General features: G+C 37.5%; 1 protein-coding gene across 4 annotated transcripts in view; it reads left to right on the top strand.

Annotated features, from left to right (window-relative positions):
• Nucleotides 1–8,153, top strand: part of GABRG2 (gamma-aminobutyric acid (GABA) A receptor, gamma 2) — a 101,541-nt gene extending 93,388 nt beyond the window's left edge. For 2 of the 4 annotated variants that reach the window (XM_011966658.1, XM_011966656.1), the window contains 3 exons: nt 1,732–1,937; nt 4,363–4,386; nt 5,729–8,153. In XM_011966658.1, the coding sequence (XP_011822048.1) occupies nt 1,732–1,937; nt 4,363–4,386; nt 5,729–6,004 (506 nt within the window). In that variant the 3' untranslated portion in view covers nt 6,005–8,153. The remainder of the gene's footprint in view (nt 1–1,731; nt 1,938–4,362; nt 4,387–5,728) is intronic. The other 2 variants (XM_011966659.1, XM_011966657.1) reach the window with 1 other exon arrangement.
• The last annotated feature ends 10,767 nt before the right edge of the window (nt 8,154–18,920 follow it).

Genomic DNA, 18,920 nt, shown 5'->3' with positions numbered 1-18,920 from the left:
TTTCTTTCTTTCTTTCTTTCTTCACAGAGGCTGGAGTGCAATGCCACGATTTCAGCTTACTGCAATCCCCGCCTCCCAGGTTCAAGTGATTCTCCTGCCTCAGCCTCCCGAGTAGCTGGGATTATAGGCACCCGCCACCACGCCCAGATAATTTTTTGTATTTTTAGTAAAGACGAGGTTTCACCATGTTGGCCAGGCTGGTCTCGAACTCTTGACCTCATGATCCACCCACTTCGACCTCTCAAAGTACTGGAATTTCAGCTGTGAGCCATCATGCCTGGCCCGACCTGTTTCTTTTGAAGTTTCCCTAGCACTTCCGTTTGACGCAGGAGAATCTGACTGTCCCCTAGAAGTCTCTTGGTTGGCAGTAATAGTCATGATTGCACATCATTAAATGATGCAAACGTTATTTTCCTTTCTGTCCCCCATAAGAAATATAAATAACAAAACCTGGTAAAGGTGTGGGATTATTGCTTTTAGAGTGCAAAAAGATGCTTCCACTCAGGATTAGAAATACCGAACTAGAATCGTAGAATGGTAAGCTAGGTGGACCTTCAAAGAGTTAGTACCACAGATGAGAAAACTGAGGCCTAGAGTGTTAAGATGACTTAAGTTCCTATAGCAAGAGCTAGAACCTATTTGAATATTGAATCCATGTTGCCTTTAGTATAAATAACACAACTTTTACATAGGAGATCTCCTCATCCTTCTCTGGTTGATAAATATAGGTTGCCTTGACATTGTTCCCTGTCACTAAACAATCACGGAGAGGACAGGTTTGGATAGGTGCTGTTGTATAATTAGTAAAGTAAGAGCTTTGAAATCAGACATGTAATTTCTGTGTTCAATTCTGTCTGCTACTTACCAACTATTGGATGAGGTATTGGTTCTTTAGTCTTGTTCTTCTGATCTACACATTCAGAATGAAAATACCTGCTGTGAAGATTCAAAGGAACAATGTATACGAAGTGCTTATCATTGCGCTTGTCAGAAGGAAGTTTGCAGTAAATATTACTTATTATGTTACTTCTGAGATACTTATTTGAATCCTATAATAATCTAAAAAGAATCCGTCAATCAGAGCATGCCACTTACACATAACCCACCTCCTCTATTTAACATCTTTGAATAATTTCTCCTTGCACTTGGAACAAAGTGTAAACTGTCTGCATGTGCCACATTTTATAGCTTCCTTTTTACCAAAATAATCTTAAGCCCCTTGTCCCTCCCCAGGTGCCAGGTCTTCTAAAAATTTAAAAAACAGACAAGATTTCTCTTTCTCAGAACCCTCCCTTAATCAAATAATAATCAAAAGGTTAGTTTCTTCTTACATTTTAAGCTTTACTTTAAACATCAACTCCTCAAAAAGGTCTTCTCGGAGCCTTCTATCTAACTAGATTCTCACCATCCCTGTATTCTCTATGGCACATACCATAATGTGACATTATACTTTTCTTTGCTGACATGATTCACAGTATCTCTCTCTCACTAAAATATAAGTTACATAAAGGTCAGACCAAATCTATTCATCAGTGTTTGTCATTTTAACTGATACATAGTAGACAGGCAATAAATATTTGTAAATAGAGTGAATTAATTCCACTTATACCTCCTTTCCCATTGTTGAAACTGCCCATCAGAAGTCATGAAACAAGTGTAGTTTCACGAGTGAGTCAATTACCCAGCTTGCTTATGCAATCACATGACCTGATTTATTGTACCTCTCTTCAGGTATCACCACTGTCCTGACAATGACCACCCTCAGCACCATTGCCCGGAAATCGCTCCCCAAGGTCTCCTATGTCACAGCGATGGATCTCTTTGTATCTGTTTGTTTCATCTTTGTCTTCTCTGCTTTGGTGGAGTATGGCACCTTGCATTATTTTGTCAGCAACCGGAAACCAAGCAAGGACAAAGATAAAAAGAAGAAAAATCCTGTATGTATCATTTCCCATTGGGACCATTAAAATTTTTATGATTTTGGTTTAGTTTGTTTTCATTAGCCTATCTGCAGGCTAAGGCTCAGCAATTGGGGCTCCAAGATGAAAACAGAATGTATGAGTTTGGCCAGGCCGTAATGATTCATTTATGGTCATTACTTACTTGAGGGAGACTCAAGTCTGTTTCTATTTTTCTCTCTCTGTCAGAATTTTTATGCAAATATAGTTACCTGCTCTCTTTATTTTGTGGAGATTAAAGCCATTGTTGAGAAATGCAACCTTCTTCTAGTTGCTATTATTCCAGGTTTCACTGATTTTTTGAGATCGGGTGTCGCTCTGTCGCCCAGGCTGGAATGCAGTGGCAGGATCTCGGCTTACTGCAACCTCTGCCTCCTGGGTTCAAGCAATTCTCCTGCCTCAGCTTCCCGAGTATCTGGGACTATAGGCGCACGCCACCACACCTAGCTAATTTTTATATTTTTAGTAGAGACAGGATTTCACCATATTGGTCAGGCTGGTCTGTAACTCCTGACCTCAGGTGATCCACCTGCCTCAGCCCCGCAAAGTGCTGGGATTAGAGGCGTGAGCCACTGTGCCTGGCCACGATAATATTATTAAATTACTGATGTTTTAAATTAGAACTTCCATCTAAGGCATTCCACTAGGAAGCTATAAGGTCCTTGAAGTTTCAAGGGTGACTATATTTTTGCAAATGATTTAGTGTGTGTGGAGGTGGAGTTTGTGTATTGCCACTAGAGAATTTCTATTTGTTTCATTCTCGAAAGGTATCTTTTTGTTTTTAAAACAAGTGATTTACTATTATATGGGCAAGTTAGTTAGCCTCTTTGCATGTGTGTATATATATATATAAAATTTAAAAACACTTGTCTTGTGGGACTGCTATGAGAAATAAATGTGACAATGAAGGGCAGAAAAATTAAACCCAAAATATTACATAGTGTTCGACACATGAGTGTACTTAACATTAGTAGTTGGTGATGATAGTTGATTTTGATGATTTATACACTTACCAGCCTGGATTGATTTCAGTGTCACGGTTTCAAAACAGGGAAGATGACTTCTACTTGCCACCAAACTTCAAACAGTGAGGATGAGGCACAAACACAAATGCCTAAAGCAACTGTTTTTTATTGTGAGTGTTGAGGAGAGCACATAGTTACCCATTTACACACCTGAACAAAGTGGCTGGCTCATAGAACTCCCCATGAAAGTTAAGGTCCATTCCCTTCCAAGATATGGGCAAAGAGAATCACCTGACTGTCCTGGATCCTGCTCTTCTGCTTTGGGAGCCATAATAGTCTCTAGCTATCCAACCCAGAGACTTTGGAGGTTGAATTGTAAGGAGGGAATTTAGCTGATTCTAGGTTGTATTCCGATGCAGCTCCAGAAACCCAAGTGAAATACTGCAAGAGTAATGTGTTTATTTGAATGTAAGATTTTGAAACATGTAAAGAAAGAAACGTCATTATTCTTGATTTAAAAAAAAAAAATGCTTGTCTTTAATTGCTCAAATATTTACAATGCTTTATGCAGTCCTTCCCTTCCCTGTCTGTTTCGCCTCTCTCTGACTTTCCATTTTCTCTATCCTTGTTTTATTTTCCTTGTTGTGTTGTTTTTGTTTGCTCCCTCTTGTTCACTTTCCATTTCACTCTCCCTCAAGAAGGTGGTTCTATTGAGAGTTGGCATATTACCTGCCAGCTATAACAAGGATGTGAGGACTGACTTTCAAACAAGTTCTGATGAGTCCTTTGGAAAAAGCCCCTTGGCACTCTCTGTCAGCTAGGCCATTGCAGAGTGGATTTTGTTGCAAAGATAGAGGCAGATTCCTTTATTCAGGGTCATGGAAATGGCAGAAGAAGACAAGGCAGAGGAGAACAGGATAAAAAAAATTGAGAAAATGAAATTACCTGAGAATTTCATGCACTTCTTTTTAGGCAATTAGATGATTTATCAGAGCTAGCAAGGAAATAAACTGGGAATGAGAAGCTGAAAGTTTATTTTCCTGTTTAATATGCCTTTTGGATAATTGTGTCAAGACTCACCTATTAAATTATCCTTGATGATAATTAGAAAATAGAATCATGGTATTTTTAAACAGGGAAACCAGGCAATAGAAAACTTCCTCACAGTTGAACAACTCTGGCTTCTTCAGTCAAATAATTGTAGATTAATTTATTAAAAATTTCACTAGTAATTGCAAAATTACACTTAATTTTAAGCAAATACTTTATCCCAAGCTCAGAACTCTCCTTCTGTGTTTATAATTTCAGTTCATTTCACTTACTATGTTTTCAAAATGTATTTTTAATTTATCTTGTCTCTCTCTCTCTTTTTTCTTTTCTTTTTGTCTCCTTTTTATTAAAAACAAATGCAATTCTCTTTTCTGTCTACACACCCAAAGCTTCTTCGGATGTTTTCCTTCAAGGTATAATGTTTTTGGAATGGAAATTCACTGCATGCAACTGCTGAATTTAACTATTAATGCTTACATGGTGTTTTATTTTGTTTTATGAGTAGATATTTAAGCGTTCTACTAGAGATAATATGTTGGAGAAAGTTCTATAGACTTCTAGAGTTGATTCAGCAACTATACACTAATTCACATAGGTATTAATCTTACACCAAGATGAAAAGCTATAATCCTTATGAGCTGTCATAGGTAAAGAAGGCTGCTTTATCCATCAAAGCCAAAATGAGCTTCCTCTTTTCAGATGAAAATGGGATTGAGTCTTACTGGTTACACCTACTAAGTTTGTACTCTTTTAAAACTAAAATTTAACTCTGTAAATCTTAATTCAAAATGGATTGGTTCATTATTGTTTCGTAAACTTAATGATTTCTGTTTTTCTGAACTTTACCTGTAAGTTCTATAAGAACAATATTCGTTTTGAAAGGCTTTGAGTTAAAATATCCATTCCTTGTTTCCAAAGTGATCCTTGGGCCTGTTGGCTCTACCATAATATGTTGCAATGAGATTTCTATTTAAATATAATAGCTGATTCCATGATGTTAGAATTTCTGTTTACATTATCCTAAAACTAAATCATCCAAATTAACATTAAATGTATCATATACTTGTATAGAAATTTACTAACTGGTCTAGCAGGAAATTTGCCAAGTAGTAACATTCTTTTCTCAACTTACGTTCACATGTAGGTAAACATTGTTGGCATTCTTAAGCTTATAGATGGTGAATATTTGGAAAAGTATCATAGTGCTTTAAAACATAAGCCATACCTTTGTGGATGAAATCAGGAGAATTCTATATTTATATAGATTTTAACATTTTCTATTAACAACATGTAATACATTTGCTCAGTGTAACGGGTTTTCTATTTGCCTATAACTAAGCATGACACAATATTTGATTTCAGAATTGATGCATTTTTATTTATCTGTTCTACTCACATGCAGCACCATTAAATGCATTCATGTAACCAACTTCACATCTAATAGTTACTAGAATAAGACTCCATGTAGTTTTATTTAAATCTTTAACTTTGAGTTCTTTTGGTGTTCAATCTCCTTGCTATAGCTATTAGCTTGATAATATTATTTTCAGCTGCACTGCTTAAGCTCAAAATTTGAAATCTGCAAATGTGCTATCTTTCTAAGTTCAATTTTACCATTGTAGATCATGATGTCATAGCAATTTCCTGAGTACCCATTTTCAGATTCATCATCACATTGGTGACATTGTGGAAAAACAGACTAGGATCTCTCAAGAACAACTAACTGATCCCTCTCCTTCCCTACCCTCATCCCAGGCCCCTACCATTGATATCCGCCCAAGATCAGCAACCATTCAAATGAATAATGCTACACACCTTCAAGAGAGAGATGAAGAGTATGGCTATGAGTGTCTGGACGGCAAGGACTGTGCCAGTTTTTTCTGCTGTTTTGAAGATTGTCGAACAGGAGCTTGGAGACATGGGAGGATACATATCCGCATTGCCAAAATGGACTCCTATGCTCGGATCTTCTTCCCAACTGCCTTCTGCCTGTTTAATCTGGTTTATTGGGTCTCCTACCTCTACCTGTGAAGAGGTATGGGTTTTATTGATATGGGTCTTATTCACTGAGTCTCATGGAGAGATGTCTGTTCTAAGTCCACTTAAATAATCCTCTATGTGGTTGATAATGATCTGAATTTGTTTCTATGTCCAAACCTGGTAAATTTTATAATGTCATATTGTTTGTGCCCAGCCCTCCTTTGGTTAGTGTACTTTGAACTTCAATGTTTGCTGTGTTTCAAACCTGCAAGGCAAAGTAAAATTAGAGCAAGAACATTCAAACCAAATAATATATTTTTCAGCTACAGCAAATGAAACAGTGAAAGCCCTGACTATTTACAGTGGTGGTATCCTTACTAGATTCATAATGCAATTAGATAGAAAAGGTCCAAAACTGTACCCTATATTCACTCCGGGTCAAGTTGTGATAAATTTGATCCCAATAGAATACCTCTCTCATTTAAGAAAAATCACAATTCACTTTAAATATGAAAGCCTAGTCCAGAAATCTATTATGCCTTTATCTCAAAATAGGAAGAAAATTTCCTCCACATTCATGTACAATGATGTAAATATTTCAATAACTTAGAATGCTTCAAGTTTAGTGCATGCATCTCTTTAGATCCAAAATAAATGGATTGAAGTTATCATCCTATTGTCTTTTATTTTGTGTCCTTGGGCTATAAAAGAATCCTGAATGTAATTATAAGGATTTGGGTTTGGAAATGGAGGGAGTAATTTTCATTGCCTTCTCCCTCATGCATGAAGATTCGAACAGCTTATTTTTTCCTTGTATTACATATTACAACACTTTAAGTAAAATGTAGACTGAATAATCAACATTTGCCACCTCTAAATATGCCCAATTTCATAACTAGAGTATAAAGTAACTGTATGTGCTTGCCGCTATTTTTTTCTTCCTTTTAGGATGATAGATCATAACAGAACTTATTCTCCATCTCAAGATCTGCTTCTAGTGATTGTGAGTGCCTTGTGGGCAGAATCCTTGTCATTTCCTCTTTGGGTCCGTAGCACCTTGCATAGTGCCTGGCACATAGTTGGTGCTCAATAAATATGGTTTGAAGTGAATTGCCCTCACATGCTTCTGGCAAATCTCTGTGCTGGCCTGAAACCAGTGATTCATCTTCTCACATAGGTGTTGTCGAGTGATATTTGATTTTGTAAAAATAATCAGTAGGATCCAAAGAACTTTAGCTATTTATGTTCATCTTCAAAAATTCATTTTAGGCAAAGTCCATATTCCTTTTAAAACAATATTTATGTCCTATGTTTGTGTATAGAGATGACTCTACTAGGGCATAATTAGAGTTTGTGTATTATTTTTCCAGGTTTGGGGATGAGTCAGTCCTTACCCATCCACAATTTTGTTTGTGAACTTATAACAGGAATAAGCAAAATTCATACCTGGCTAGTGTTTGGAATGTAGTATTCTGTGTGAAAAAGTGCTGAAGATTAGATTTTAAAAACCGAAAAAACAAAAATGAATGACTTACATAGAGGTTGAGCCAATGAGTGTGGTCTCATTAGATTATATTGTAATTAAACAAAGCAGTTTCTCCAGACTTAAAACATGATGAGTTGAGCTCTATCTTCATGTACTCATCCTGAATCCTTATTTTTCTAAAATAGCACCCTTTTTAATTATTTTTATGGAAATTATTACTGTTATAATTAAGTCATAGCTAGTATAATTTTACAGATAACCTAAAAAGAATAGAAGAGAGAGCAGCTTTGTCAGTATAAAACCATGTAAAGTCATCATCAAGTCATCTGGATGAATCTTGAAACACATTTAGCTGCCAGTTTTACAAACCTTTAATATATCAGTGCTCCAGTATATAACCTCAAACAAATGTAAATAGAATGAATTATTTTCTTGTTTTGAATTGTCAATATATTAAATGTTGACTCTTTGGGAGAGTTGTTGGCAAGTTTCATTGGTGAGAAACATGTTATTGTCAACTTGAAATGTGTTCTGTAATGGGGACACTACAAAAAGCTAGCTTTCCAATGTGTGCATAGTATTGGCAATATGAATATATATTATATATAATCTAACACTTATTATAAGCTGCTCCCTGTCTATGTATTTGGAAACCTTTTCACAAAGGGAATTGCCTAACATGTGGACTTTTACAATAAAAATGCTGCATTCTAATCCATGGTGGCATCTCAGTAGTCTGGCAGGACTGTTTGTCTTAGAGATTGTGACCTCTCTTTCCTGTCTCATTTCCCCAAATCCCCTGTCAGTGAGCTTTATTTGTGAGCTGTGTGACTGTGTTTTGCATGGCGGTACTCTTCACCTCAAAAAAATTAAGAGAGGCATGTGGGTTGTAGAGTGAAGAAGAAAGGCAGACATATAATAAAGTAAGTAAAAATTCAAGCTTTCTCTACCTCAAGAATTTTGGTGTGGTTAACATTAATTCCAGTGCCAGACAAAGTTGGAATCCCAGTTTTACTATTTACCAGTTGTTAGACAATTGTCGATTCAGCCTTTAGAATCCTCCATTAAAAATAATTTATGTATTTGTTTATTTGTTTAGAGATGGGATCTCCCTCTGTCACTCAGTCTGAAGTGCAGTGGCACAATAATAGCTCACTGAAGCTGCAAAGTTCTGGGCTAAAGCATTCCTCCTGATGCAGACTCCTGAATAGCTGGAACTACAGACACATGCCACCATGCCCAGCTAGAAGGCTCCATTTTAACAGCTATAAATTAGATATACTAATGCTAACCTATGTAGTGACCCTCAACAAATGGTCAAGAGCTCTCTCTCTCACTTTCAAAGCCTTCCATGCACTGTTGTCATGCTCCCTTCACTCTATCAAACTAGTTTCCCTAATAGAATCCAGCATTATGCATATAAGCCTTTAAGTGACTCTATATCACTCTATTTTATTTTTAGGAAATATTTGCATTGCAAGTCTTTTAAACTATATGTTGGAAATTCCAGTCTCATTGGAAAAAACTTACACATTACATTAGTTATTTTTAAGGAACTGTTATTCATACCCCCCAAATCTACAAACATACAAAGTCGATTAGCCCTACTCCAGAGACAATGTCATGTTTTCTTGAAGTCTTTTGAAATTCTCCCAGGAATATAGCATGATCTTCACAACACAGTTGCCCTAACCATCCTCGGCCCCATTCTCTTGACCCTGCATGTCTTCCTGCATCTAATTTAAACATCTATTTCTCACCTTTCAAACTTATAAAAATGTAGTTTTCACTTAGATGTTGTCTGCTGTCTAACTCAATGCCCTTAACTTTAGCTGAGTGTATATCTTTATATGGCCTTCATTCCTTGTATTAAGTCTCAATATTATTTTGACTAGTAGCAACAATTTTTGTCTGCAATGAAGGTCAAATTAAGTTAACCAAATGATGTGGTCTTCAGGGATTATGTCAAAAATTGCTATCTCTATGCTTTGTCACTATGAATCTTTGTCAAAGGTGTAGAATATGGGGGAATGACATAGAAAAAAAGCTCGGCTATGTTTTTCAGTGCTCAGTGAACTGCCAAAAGTCACACAGCTAGTTAATGACAGATCAAGGGGTCATCTGAGCATTGCTCTTTCCACTGTGTCTCACAGTATTTCAGAATTTAGAAGTAATATTCTGGAATATTTTATCTTTCTGTTAATATTTTAGGATCTGCCAAACTGCAGGATGCTTTCTTTCTTTGATCTAAACCTCACTTTGACTCATTTTATTGCAATGAGACAGGAATTTTAGAATACCTCATAACAGAAGGAAGTCAATGGGTTTTGTATTTATTTTATTCCTTCTCATGTAAAATGACCAATTGATATTTAATATTACCCATACTACTTTCAGAATGCTGTTTCAAAGAAACATCTAAACAACTCCAGACCTAGGGTTAGCCTTTGTCCTTTAGGGTATGGGGCAGTAGACAACCAAAAAGTTTCCATGGCTAGGATCTGCAGGTTCATTCTTTCTACTATTTAAGCAAAGTGGTGGCGAGTGACCTAACTCTTATGATTCTTTCTAAGGTTACAGATTTTAGAGAAATTGCAAAATCCAGTTGTAACTTTCTTTTGCCACATTTCGGATAATAAAGAAATAGTTTCCTCTAATTATGGTTTGTATAACTAATTGGAAAAGCAGAGGCTCTTGCTCTAGATTAACTAGGTTCAAATATCAGCCCTGTCAACTTTTGTCTGCCTCCGTTTTCTCACCTGAAAAATGGAGATAATATTGGTGTATATCTCAGACTTTATTATAAGGAGAAACTGAGTTAATACTAAAGAATTACTGGATGCTAGTAATTTTCCTCAGTAAGGATATGAAGTTTCAGAAAATACAGGGTACAAGGACCATATCTACTTTGCTTAAAAATATTGATCATCATTTGTGAGGACTCTCTTTTCTCATTAACAAAAAAAAAAGTCACTGGACGAGGGATAGAAATTTCAGTTAACATCTGGGGATTTCCAAATATTTCTATCTTGATGATATTCAGTTTCTTATGTAAATGAGAGAATTTGGCCCCTTTTTCTCCAGCAGGCTTTTTTTCGATCACTTCTCTGCTATTTGCTATGGCCTGATGTTATTGATTACCATCTAACATTCTGACTCTATTAAACTATGTCTTATCTCCACACAGGTATCTTGGCTCATTTATGTTATTTCCTCCTTGAGACTTCTACGAAAAAGCACCATAGTCCTAGAATGTCTTTCTCTGCTCAACAGATTCAACAGTCTCTAATTAAAGACTCTACCTGGTCTGTAAGGTCTTCCCAGTTTCACTGAAGTTCAATATGTTATTTTCTTTTATCTCTTCCAGTTCTTGATGTGACTTTCAAATGGCCTACTCCTAAAGTTTATCTGAGTTAAATACTTGCATTCATCCAATCCGCTTAGTAAACAAACATTAAATGAACAATGCTGTGACAAGAATATATTATAAATAATTCACTATCACTTTGCATCTTAAATCATGATGGTCCTCTTCTATCTCCATGCTCTATAAATTTGCCTCATAGTTTTGTTTTTTTTTCTGAGACTTGTATGTTTTATGGGTGTGGAATTAAGTTCCTCATCAAATAAGTTTTCATTAAGCATCTATACATTCAGTTTAATGTAAAGTTATCAGTAAATTCATGCCATGGGCCTAATATAGGGCACTGTGAGTGCAGGAAGAGATAAATTTCAGCTATGCTTGGCCCTGAAATGCCCATAATAGGATACAAAAGTCAGAAAAGAATACAAATAACTCTAATGGAACTGCACACAAGTAGTTGTAGATAGAATAAGTCATTATTCTAACTGTGAGTGAAGTCAGAAAAGGGTTTCTCTGTATAAAAAGCATTCCTCTACATGTGAGGAGGTCCCTTCATGCTTAAAAGCCCCCTTTCTATAATTACTAATAAAAATCTTATGGACTGTTTGAAAACTATGTACATGCACATAACAATATTGTTTTTAATCCATTAGCAAGAGTTAATCACTAAAATAGTATTTACCTTTTTATTTTTGTTTTCCTCCATATATATTTTTATAGCTCAGGGTTTTATATGTATATAAATATATGTAACAATATATAAATATATATAACAATATATTAAAAATGTGTATATAACTATATATATATATATATATATGTCTTCCTCTATTTTCATAGAATAAATCCCTAAACATGAGCTTTGCTGATTAAAATGTATAAGCATTTAACAATTAGAGTCCTGGCAGAAAACAAATGGTATACTCCAAGGAGTAATTGAAGAAAAATTAATGAAGGGTTACTTAGAAAGATTTAGGCAAGGTTAAAGTCTACCAATTAAAGGATGGTTTAGTACAACGGGTCTAGCATCTATCAACTGAACTAGTTACCTATATCCATTGTACAAATTATCATGAACTCAGCGACTTAGAACAATATAAATTCATTATCATAATGAATTTCAGAAGGTCAGAAATTTCAGTGGCTGAAGTCAAGATGTGAACAAGGCTGCATTCCGTCTGAAGGATTTAGGAGAGAATTAATTTCTTGACTTTTCCATGTTCTAGAGGCCTCTTGAATTCCCTGGCTTGTGGTTCATGTTCACCTTTAAAGCCAGCAACTACATCACTCAGTCCATTTCCTTCATCTTTCCTCTGGCTCTGACCTCAAGCCTCCTACTTACAAAGACCCTTGAGATTACATTGGATCCACCCAGGTAATCCAAGATAATCTCGTCTCCAGATCCTTAACCAGGCCTGCAAACTCCCTTTTACCACATAAGATATCATATGTACAGTTTGCAGGGATTCAAACAAGGACCTTTTTTGGGGAACTATTATTTTGCCTACCAGACCACCCCAGTCATTAAAGCACAAAAGGAAGGGACAGTTACAAGACCCAGAAAAGCTGTAGAACAGGAGCTGTGACTTTAAACTAATACAGCCACTGCCCAGCAGTGGCCAGTCAAGGAGAGAGTGTAGGAATAAGTAATCAGAATTCTCTCTTCTCCTACCTAAAGTATATCTAATTGGTCAAACCAAATGGAAACTAGTGGACAGGGAAATGCAGATAGGGTGCGCCAGAGGTCAGCCTCATGGGGCACAACATGTGATGAAGAACTTTGAAGAATGGATCCAGAGAAATGACTAGAAATGATCCAGAAAACCTCTCCAAAAATTAGCATGAGTGCTACAAAAGAAATCTTCTTCACTTGTACCCTACTTATCATAACTTTCTGAAATAAAGAAGAAGTTTGAGGTTTTCAAATAGATTTCTATGCCATGGAAAAAGTAGTCTTTAAAAGTTATTATGCTGGAATATTACAGATCCATATATTTTATATTGGGTAATCTGTTCAACCTGAACAACTTTTCAACAGGCTTTAAAACGATAAAGCAAAAGCCTTTATACAACTACTTTCTGGAAGTTAATGTGGGTTAATAGACATGCCCTTCTGGTGAGTCCTGTGGCAAGGGTGCCAATTTAGTCAGTGATTTGCAGGCCATAGCACCTTGAGCTATTTTCACAAAGGGTGGACCTTCTGAGCCAATATTCCTCATCTGTTATTGCAGACCTTAAAAAGGGACAGGGCTTCTGAGTCACTGAGAGCCCAAGGGTACAATTCTATACTGGGTTCAAGGCTGAAAATAGCAAAACCACAGACCTATTTCTGTAAACACAATGACTGTAAGGACAATTAAAACTTAATTTGGACAACTTAACCTAAAGTGAAAACAGTAAACCATTTGGAAAACAGACTAGCTTAGTACTGACACTCTGAACATAGCCTCTTACAGTGTATACAAGACTGTGACTTTCTCATTGACAGCCTTCCCATCCTCTTGAAGTCATGGGGGAAACTGAGTCCTCATTAGGACTAGATTGTGGACCCTGTTGAACAAAAAAGAAGGACAATTTTACATGGCACTTAAATTTAGCTCTTCTCTTCTAAACCTCTATTGACTCTGTTTCTCCCCTTTCATTCTTTCAATCTCTTTTTTTCTTCAAAAATACTTGATGTTATTGTGAGGCAATGAAGATGTGATTCAATTCAGTAAGTATGTTGAGTGCCTACCATATGCCAAGAACAGCACTATGCGTTGGAGATATCTTGGTAAAAATTATTGGCTTAGGCCCTATCCTTACAGAATTTACAATATAATGCAAAAAGAGGTAAGAAATGTGAAATTAAGTGGGTGGTTAGTATTATTAATGCAGAGGTAAATATCTGATCATAAATGCCTCATACCTCTCCAAATTCTATATATATAAATGTGTGGGGTAGGTTTAAGCTAATATTCTTCAATTAATATTAATAGATTTATTTCTTAGATACAGAAAATAAACCTATGAAGTAGTGGATCATGGGGTTTCCTTAGGATAATGCATTTTTCATTTTTAAAAATTGCTTGTGTCTGCTAGAGGATCAAATCAGGTTTTTTTCATTATAAATGTATTTTCAGGCATGTATATGAAATTACACAGGCAACATGTATTTCTTTGGAAAACACATTGCTTTTCAGGCATAGTGATCTTTTACCAAGGGACTAAATGACAGAGAATCGTGAAGTGCTCTCAGTGATGTTTTATATTAAATAGTTGACTTCCTAGTTTGTCACTGGGGAATTAGTACCAATTATTAAAGTAATAAATTCCTGCTGCTACCTTGAAAATTGGGGCTTTAAAACTTATATTGACCTATGATAAGCAATAATTGTACATTTTAAGCTAATATACATGCACCATGCATATCCATGCATTTGCAATATATACACTTGATGCAATATATACACTTGATATTTCTTGTAAAGCTACAGTTTCTCAAAGTGAGGGCCAAAGTTTACACTTCTAAATCTTTATTGCCTAACACAGTGCCTGACCCATAATAGCCACTTGAGAGATGAAGTTTTTAAAACACAGTCTGTCAAATGGATGCTATTTGACTATTATTTGTGACGTTTTTATTTAAAATACCCATTCTATTTTTTTATTTTAAGGAGGACTATATATATAAATATATGTGTGTGTGTGTGTGTGTATGTTTATGTGTGTGTGTGTGTAATCACCACAACATTCTAAAGCATCCTCTCACATATCTTCCCCCAGAAGAGTACCACTAACTTGATGAACATAATCAAAGGTAATCCTCAGATGTTAATATGAGAGTATCATCAAAGACGGTATCTACTGAAAATCCCCATGAAATTTAAGACAACTTACTGAGATTTGTTATTTAACAATTAACTATCAATGGCAACCAAGCGACTCAATTCGTTTTGAAGAGAAACAAGAAACACATTTCCTGAAATGAGATTTTTCCAGGTAAATTCTAACAAGGATCAAGACTAAAATTACTTCCTTTCTTGATAAATAATATGGTTTAGATATTTGTTCTCTACAAATCTCATGTAGAAATGTGAACCCCAATGTTGGAGATGGGGCCTGGTAGGAGATTATTGAATCATAAGGCAAATGTCTCATGAATGCTTTAGCACCAACCTCCTAATGATAAATGAGTTCTCACTCAACTACTTCACAAAATATCTGGTTGTTGTAAAAATTCTGGGACTTCCTCCTTCTGTATCTTGCTCCTTTTCTCTTCTTGCACCATGTGGTGTGCTGCTCCTGCTTCACCTTCTTCTATGAGTAAAAGCTCCCTGAGGCCTCACCAGAAGCCTAGCAGACGTCAGCACCATGCTTACTGTATAGCCTGCAAAACCATGAGCCAATTAAACTTTTTTTCTTCATATATTACCCAGCCTCAGGTATTCCTTTATAGCACACAAAATGGACCAATACAACAAGTTAGCAATTATTTATAATTGTCTTAATTTCTTTAAGCCCTCAGTGAACACAATTTGGAGAGTTTATTGTATTTTTTTGCATAATGTTTTAATACTTAATCCAAGGTAGAAAAATAAAAGGATGACAATTTTCTGGTTATTCTGTTTAATGTCTACATCCTTCAAAAGCTTATTTTGATGGTTTCATATACATTATACAAAATGTAAGAAATAGGTCATCTTTACGTGTTTATAGTGGGTGAGAGTAAGAGCAAGATCTAGGCCAAGAGCAAGATGAGATAATGAGGAATAAATAATACAATGGGGAAATGATAAAGGAATTTATACTTCTCTGACCATTAATTCATTACTATTAGAAATAATTTAATCAGAATTCCAAATGTAATAATTTCTTCATATTGGGATATGATATTCTTATTTGCAAAAGTTATATTAGTCTTCATATTATCACTAGTAACACTTTGAGCACTAATTTTTTATTTGTATATTGAGTAGAAAATACTATTTATAATTTTCCAAATGTTCTGTTGTTTATGACAAAGTTTAATCACAACATGCTGCTCATCACTAGTACTCAATAAATGTCTGCTTTAATTACAATAATGACAAAATTATATGCTAAGAAAGATGTGACAGGGGGAGGGAAAAAGATGACTGGTTAGAAGCAGCTACAGTGCATAGTACTCATGGAGGGGAACAAAAGGGCCAAGAAAATACAACACCTTCCACTGAAATATCCAGGTACTCTTATTGGGACTGATAGGGTAAACAATTCGACCCATAGAGAATGAAGAAAAGCAGGGCAGGATAATTGCCTACCTGGGAGCAACATCCAGTCAAGTGAACCCCTACCTCCTGCCAAGGGAAGTGGTGAGTGAATGTGCAACCCTTGAAAACCACACTTCTCCCATGGATCTTTGCAACCCTCAGATCAGGAGATCATCTCATGTGCCACTCCACCAGGGCCTTGGGTCCGACACCCAGAGCTGTGAGGAGTCTCAGCAGAGTAGCTGCTCAGGCATGCACATACTCTGACCCTAGGGTTCCGACAAAGGTGACTACAACTCAGGCAAGGCAGGAGGTATGTGAAGCAGAGTCATTTGTTTGGGGTAATACTCGAGGTTCCTTCCCTCACACCAAGGAAATGAAGGACAACGTGGAAAAACACAAGGAGTGAGTATAAAAGCAGAAGTTTCATAGGCAAAAGAAACAGAAAAGAGAGAAGTTCTCTCTCTTGCAGAGAGAGAGAAGTTCCCCAGTGGGTCTTCTGGTTCTGTGGTGAAGTGCACAGGATTTTGTAGTAGAGCTTGAGGAGGCAGTGTCTGATTTACATAGGGCACATGAAATTGGTTGGACCAGGTGTGCCATTTGCATAGCACATGAAGAAGCTGTCCATCTCACCTCAATCTTTTATTATGCAGAGGGGGTCTCTACCTGGCTGGTGTCGTGTTGCCTGCTTTTTTACTGCACATGTAGCAAAAAAGAAAAGGGAAGAGAAAACCTCCATGTTGAATATATCTGACTTCCAGGTATCCCTTTTCTATTGGCACAGCTGCTAGCATTTACCTATGCAAGATTTTGGCTTGCTTATCCATGTTTGCAGCCTGATTTTTCAGGCTGGGCTTCTTGTTAGAAAAGAAATGATTTGGGGGCTGCTTTTTATTAAAAAGAAATCTTTCTGAGGACTCTCTTACCCTTGCTATCTGCCTAAATCATTTCTAGGTCTTGTATCATCTGTACATACTCCTAGAAGGGTGCTGAATCCAGGGGCTGGGCAGGATTGGTCTGCAGGCCCCATTTCCATGGCACCACACAAGATAAGACTTATTATCTTGAAATTCCAGCCAGCCACTGGCAACAGGGTAGAACCTGCCTGAGACCTGAGATGGGACAGAGCCCCCAAGAAGAGGGGTGGGACACCATCTTTGCTGTTTGCACGACTCAGCCATTCCAATCTGCAGGCTTTGGAGAGTCCAAACGATCCCGACAAGGAAGGAACTCCCCAGTGTAGCACAGCCTCTTTACCAAAATGTTGATGGACTCCTCCTTTAAGCAGGACCCTGATCCATTCCGCACTGTGATGCACCTCCTAGCAAGGGCCTCCAGCCAACCCTGCCTGCCTGTATTCTACAGACAGAGCTCTGAACTCTCCCTGGGATGGAGAGCCAGGGGAGGGGCAGGCCACCAGCTTTGTTGCTTGGATGACTCAATCATTCCAGTCTCTGGGCTTTGGCGAGTCCAAGCAGTTTAGTCAAGGAAGGGACCCCCCCACCACTTCTACACAGCAGAGCTGCTTTACCAAAACATGGCTAGACTACTACTTTAAGTGAGATCCCAATTCATGCCTCCTCTGGGTGAGACCTCCCTGCTGGGGTCTCCAGTCACCCCCCCATATTCTATGGACAGAGTTCTGATCTTTTCTTGGGATAGAGTGCCCAGGGAAAGGGGCAGGCTGTGACTGTTTGCTGTTTGGATGATTTCGCCATTCCAGCCTGCAGGATTTGGAGAATCCAAACTGACTTGGTCAGAGGCAGTTCCCCAGCATGGCCTGGCTGTTTCGTCGAGGCATGGCCAGACTACATTTTTAAATGAGACCCTGATCCATTCCTTCTCACTGGGCAGGTCCTCTTAGCTGGGGCCTCTGGCAACCCCTTCCTGTGTTCTATGGCAAACAGAGTTCTAATTTCTCTCTGGGATACAGGGCCTGGGGGATAAAGTGGGCCACCAGCTTTACTGTTTGGGCACATCAGCCAGTCCAGCCTTTGGGTCTTGGAGAGTCCAGACTGATCAGGGGCTGAAGAGATTCCCTACACAGCACAGCTGCTCTACCAAAATGCAGCCAGACTACTTCTTTAAGCAGGTCCCTGATCCTGTTCCTTCTGACTGAGGAGACCTCCAACCTGGGGTCTCCAGCCACCTTCTATAGGTGTGTTCAAGCCAACAACAGGTCAGTGCCTTCCTGGGGTGAAGTTCCAAGAGGAAGGGGCAGGCTGCCATCTTTGCTGTTTCACAGCCTCCAGATGCTGGAATAACCAAGACAACTCAGGTCTGGAGTGAACCCCCAGCAAATCATAGCAGCCTTACAGAAGAGTGGCCAGACTCTTAAGAGAAAAACAAATAAAACAACAACAATTACAACAACAACAACAAAAGCACACACAAAAACCCCATCTAAAGGTCAGTCTAGCTAGACAAGCCAATATTCAAACTCAGGAAATGCAGAAAACCCCAGTAAGATACTCTGCAAGAAGATCATCCCCAAGGCACATAATCATCAGATTCTCTAAGGTTGAAATGAAAGAAAAAAATGTTAATGGGAGCTAGAGAGGAAGGCCAGGTCTCCTGCAAAGGAAAGCCCATCAAACAAACAGTGAATCTCTCAGCATAAACCCTACCAGCCAGAAAAGATTGGATGTCAATATTCAATATTCTTAAATAAAATAAATTGCAACCCAGAATTTGATATCCAGCCAAATTAAGCTTCATAAGCAAAAGAGAAATAAGATCCTTTTCAGATGAGCAAATGCTAAGGGAATTTGTTACCACCACCAGACCTGCCTTACAGGAGCTTCTGAAAGAAGCACTATGTATTTTCTGGAAAGCAGAAATCATTACCAGCCACTACAAAATCCCACTGAAGTACACAGACCAGTG

The sequence above is a fragment of the Mandrillus leucophaeus genome, unplaced genomic scaffold, assembly GCF_000951045.1.
Source record: "Mandrillus leucophaeus isolate KB7577 unplaced genomic scaffold, Mleu.le_1.0 Scaffold77, whole genome shotgun sequence".
NCBI classification, from domain to species: domain Eukaryota; kingdom Metazoa; phylum Chordata; class Mammalia; order Primates; family Cercopithecidae; genus Mandrillus; species Mandrillus leucophaeus.
Note: the sequence above shows the minus strand (reverse complement) of the source record. Positions and strands in the feature narration are given on the sequence as shown.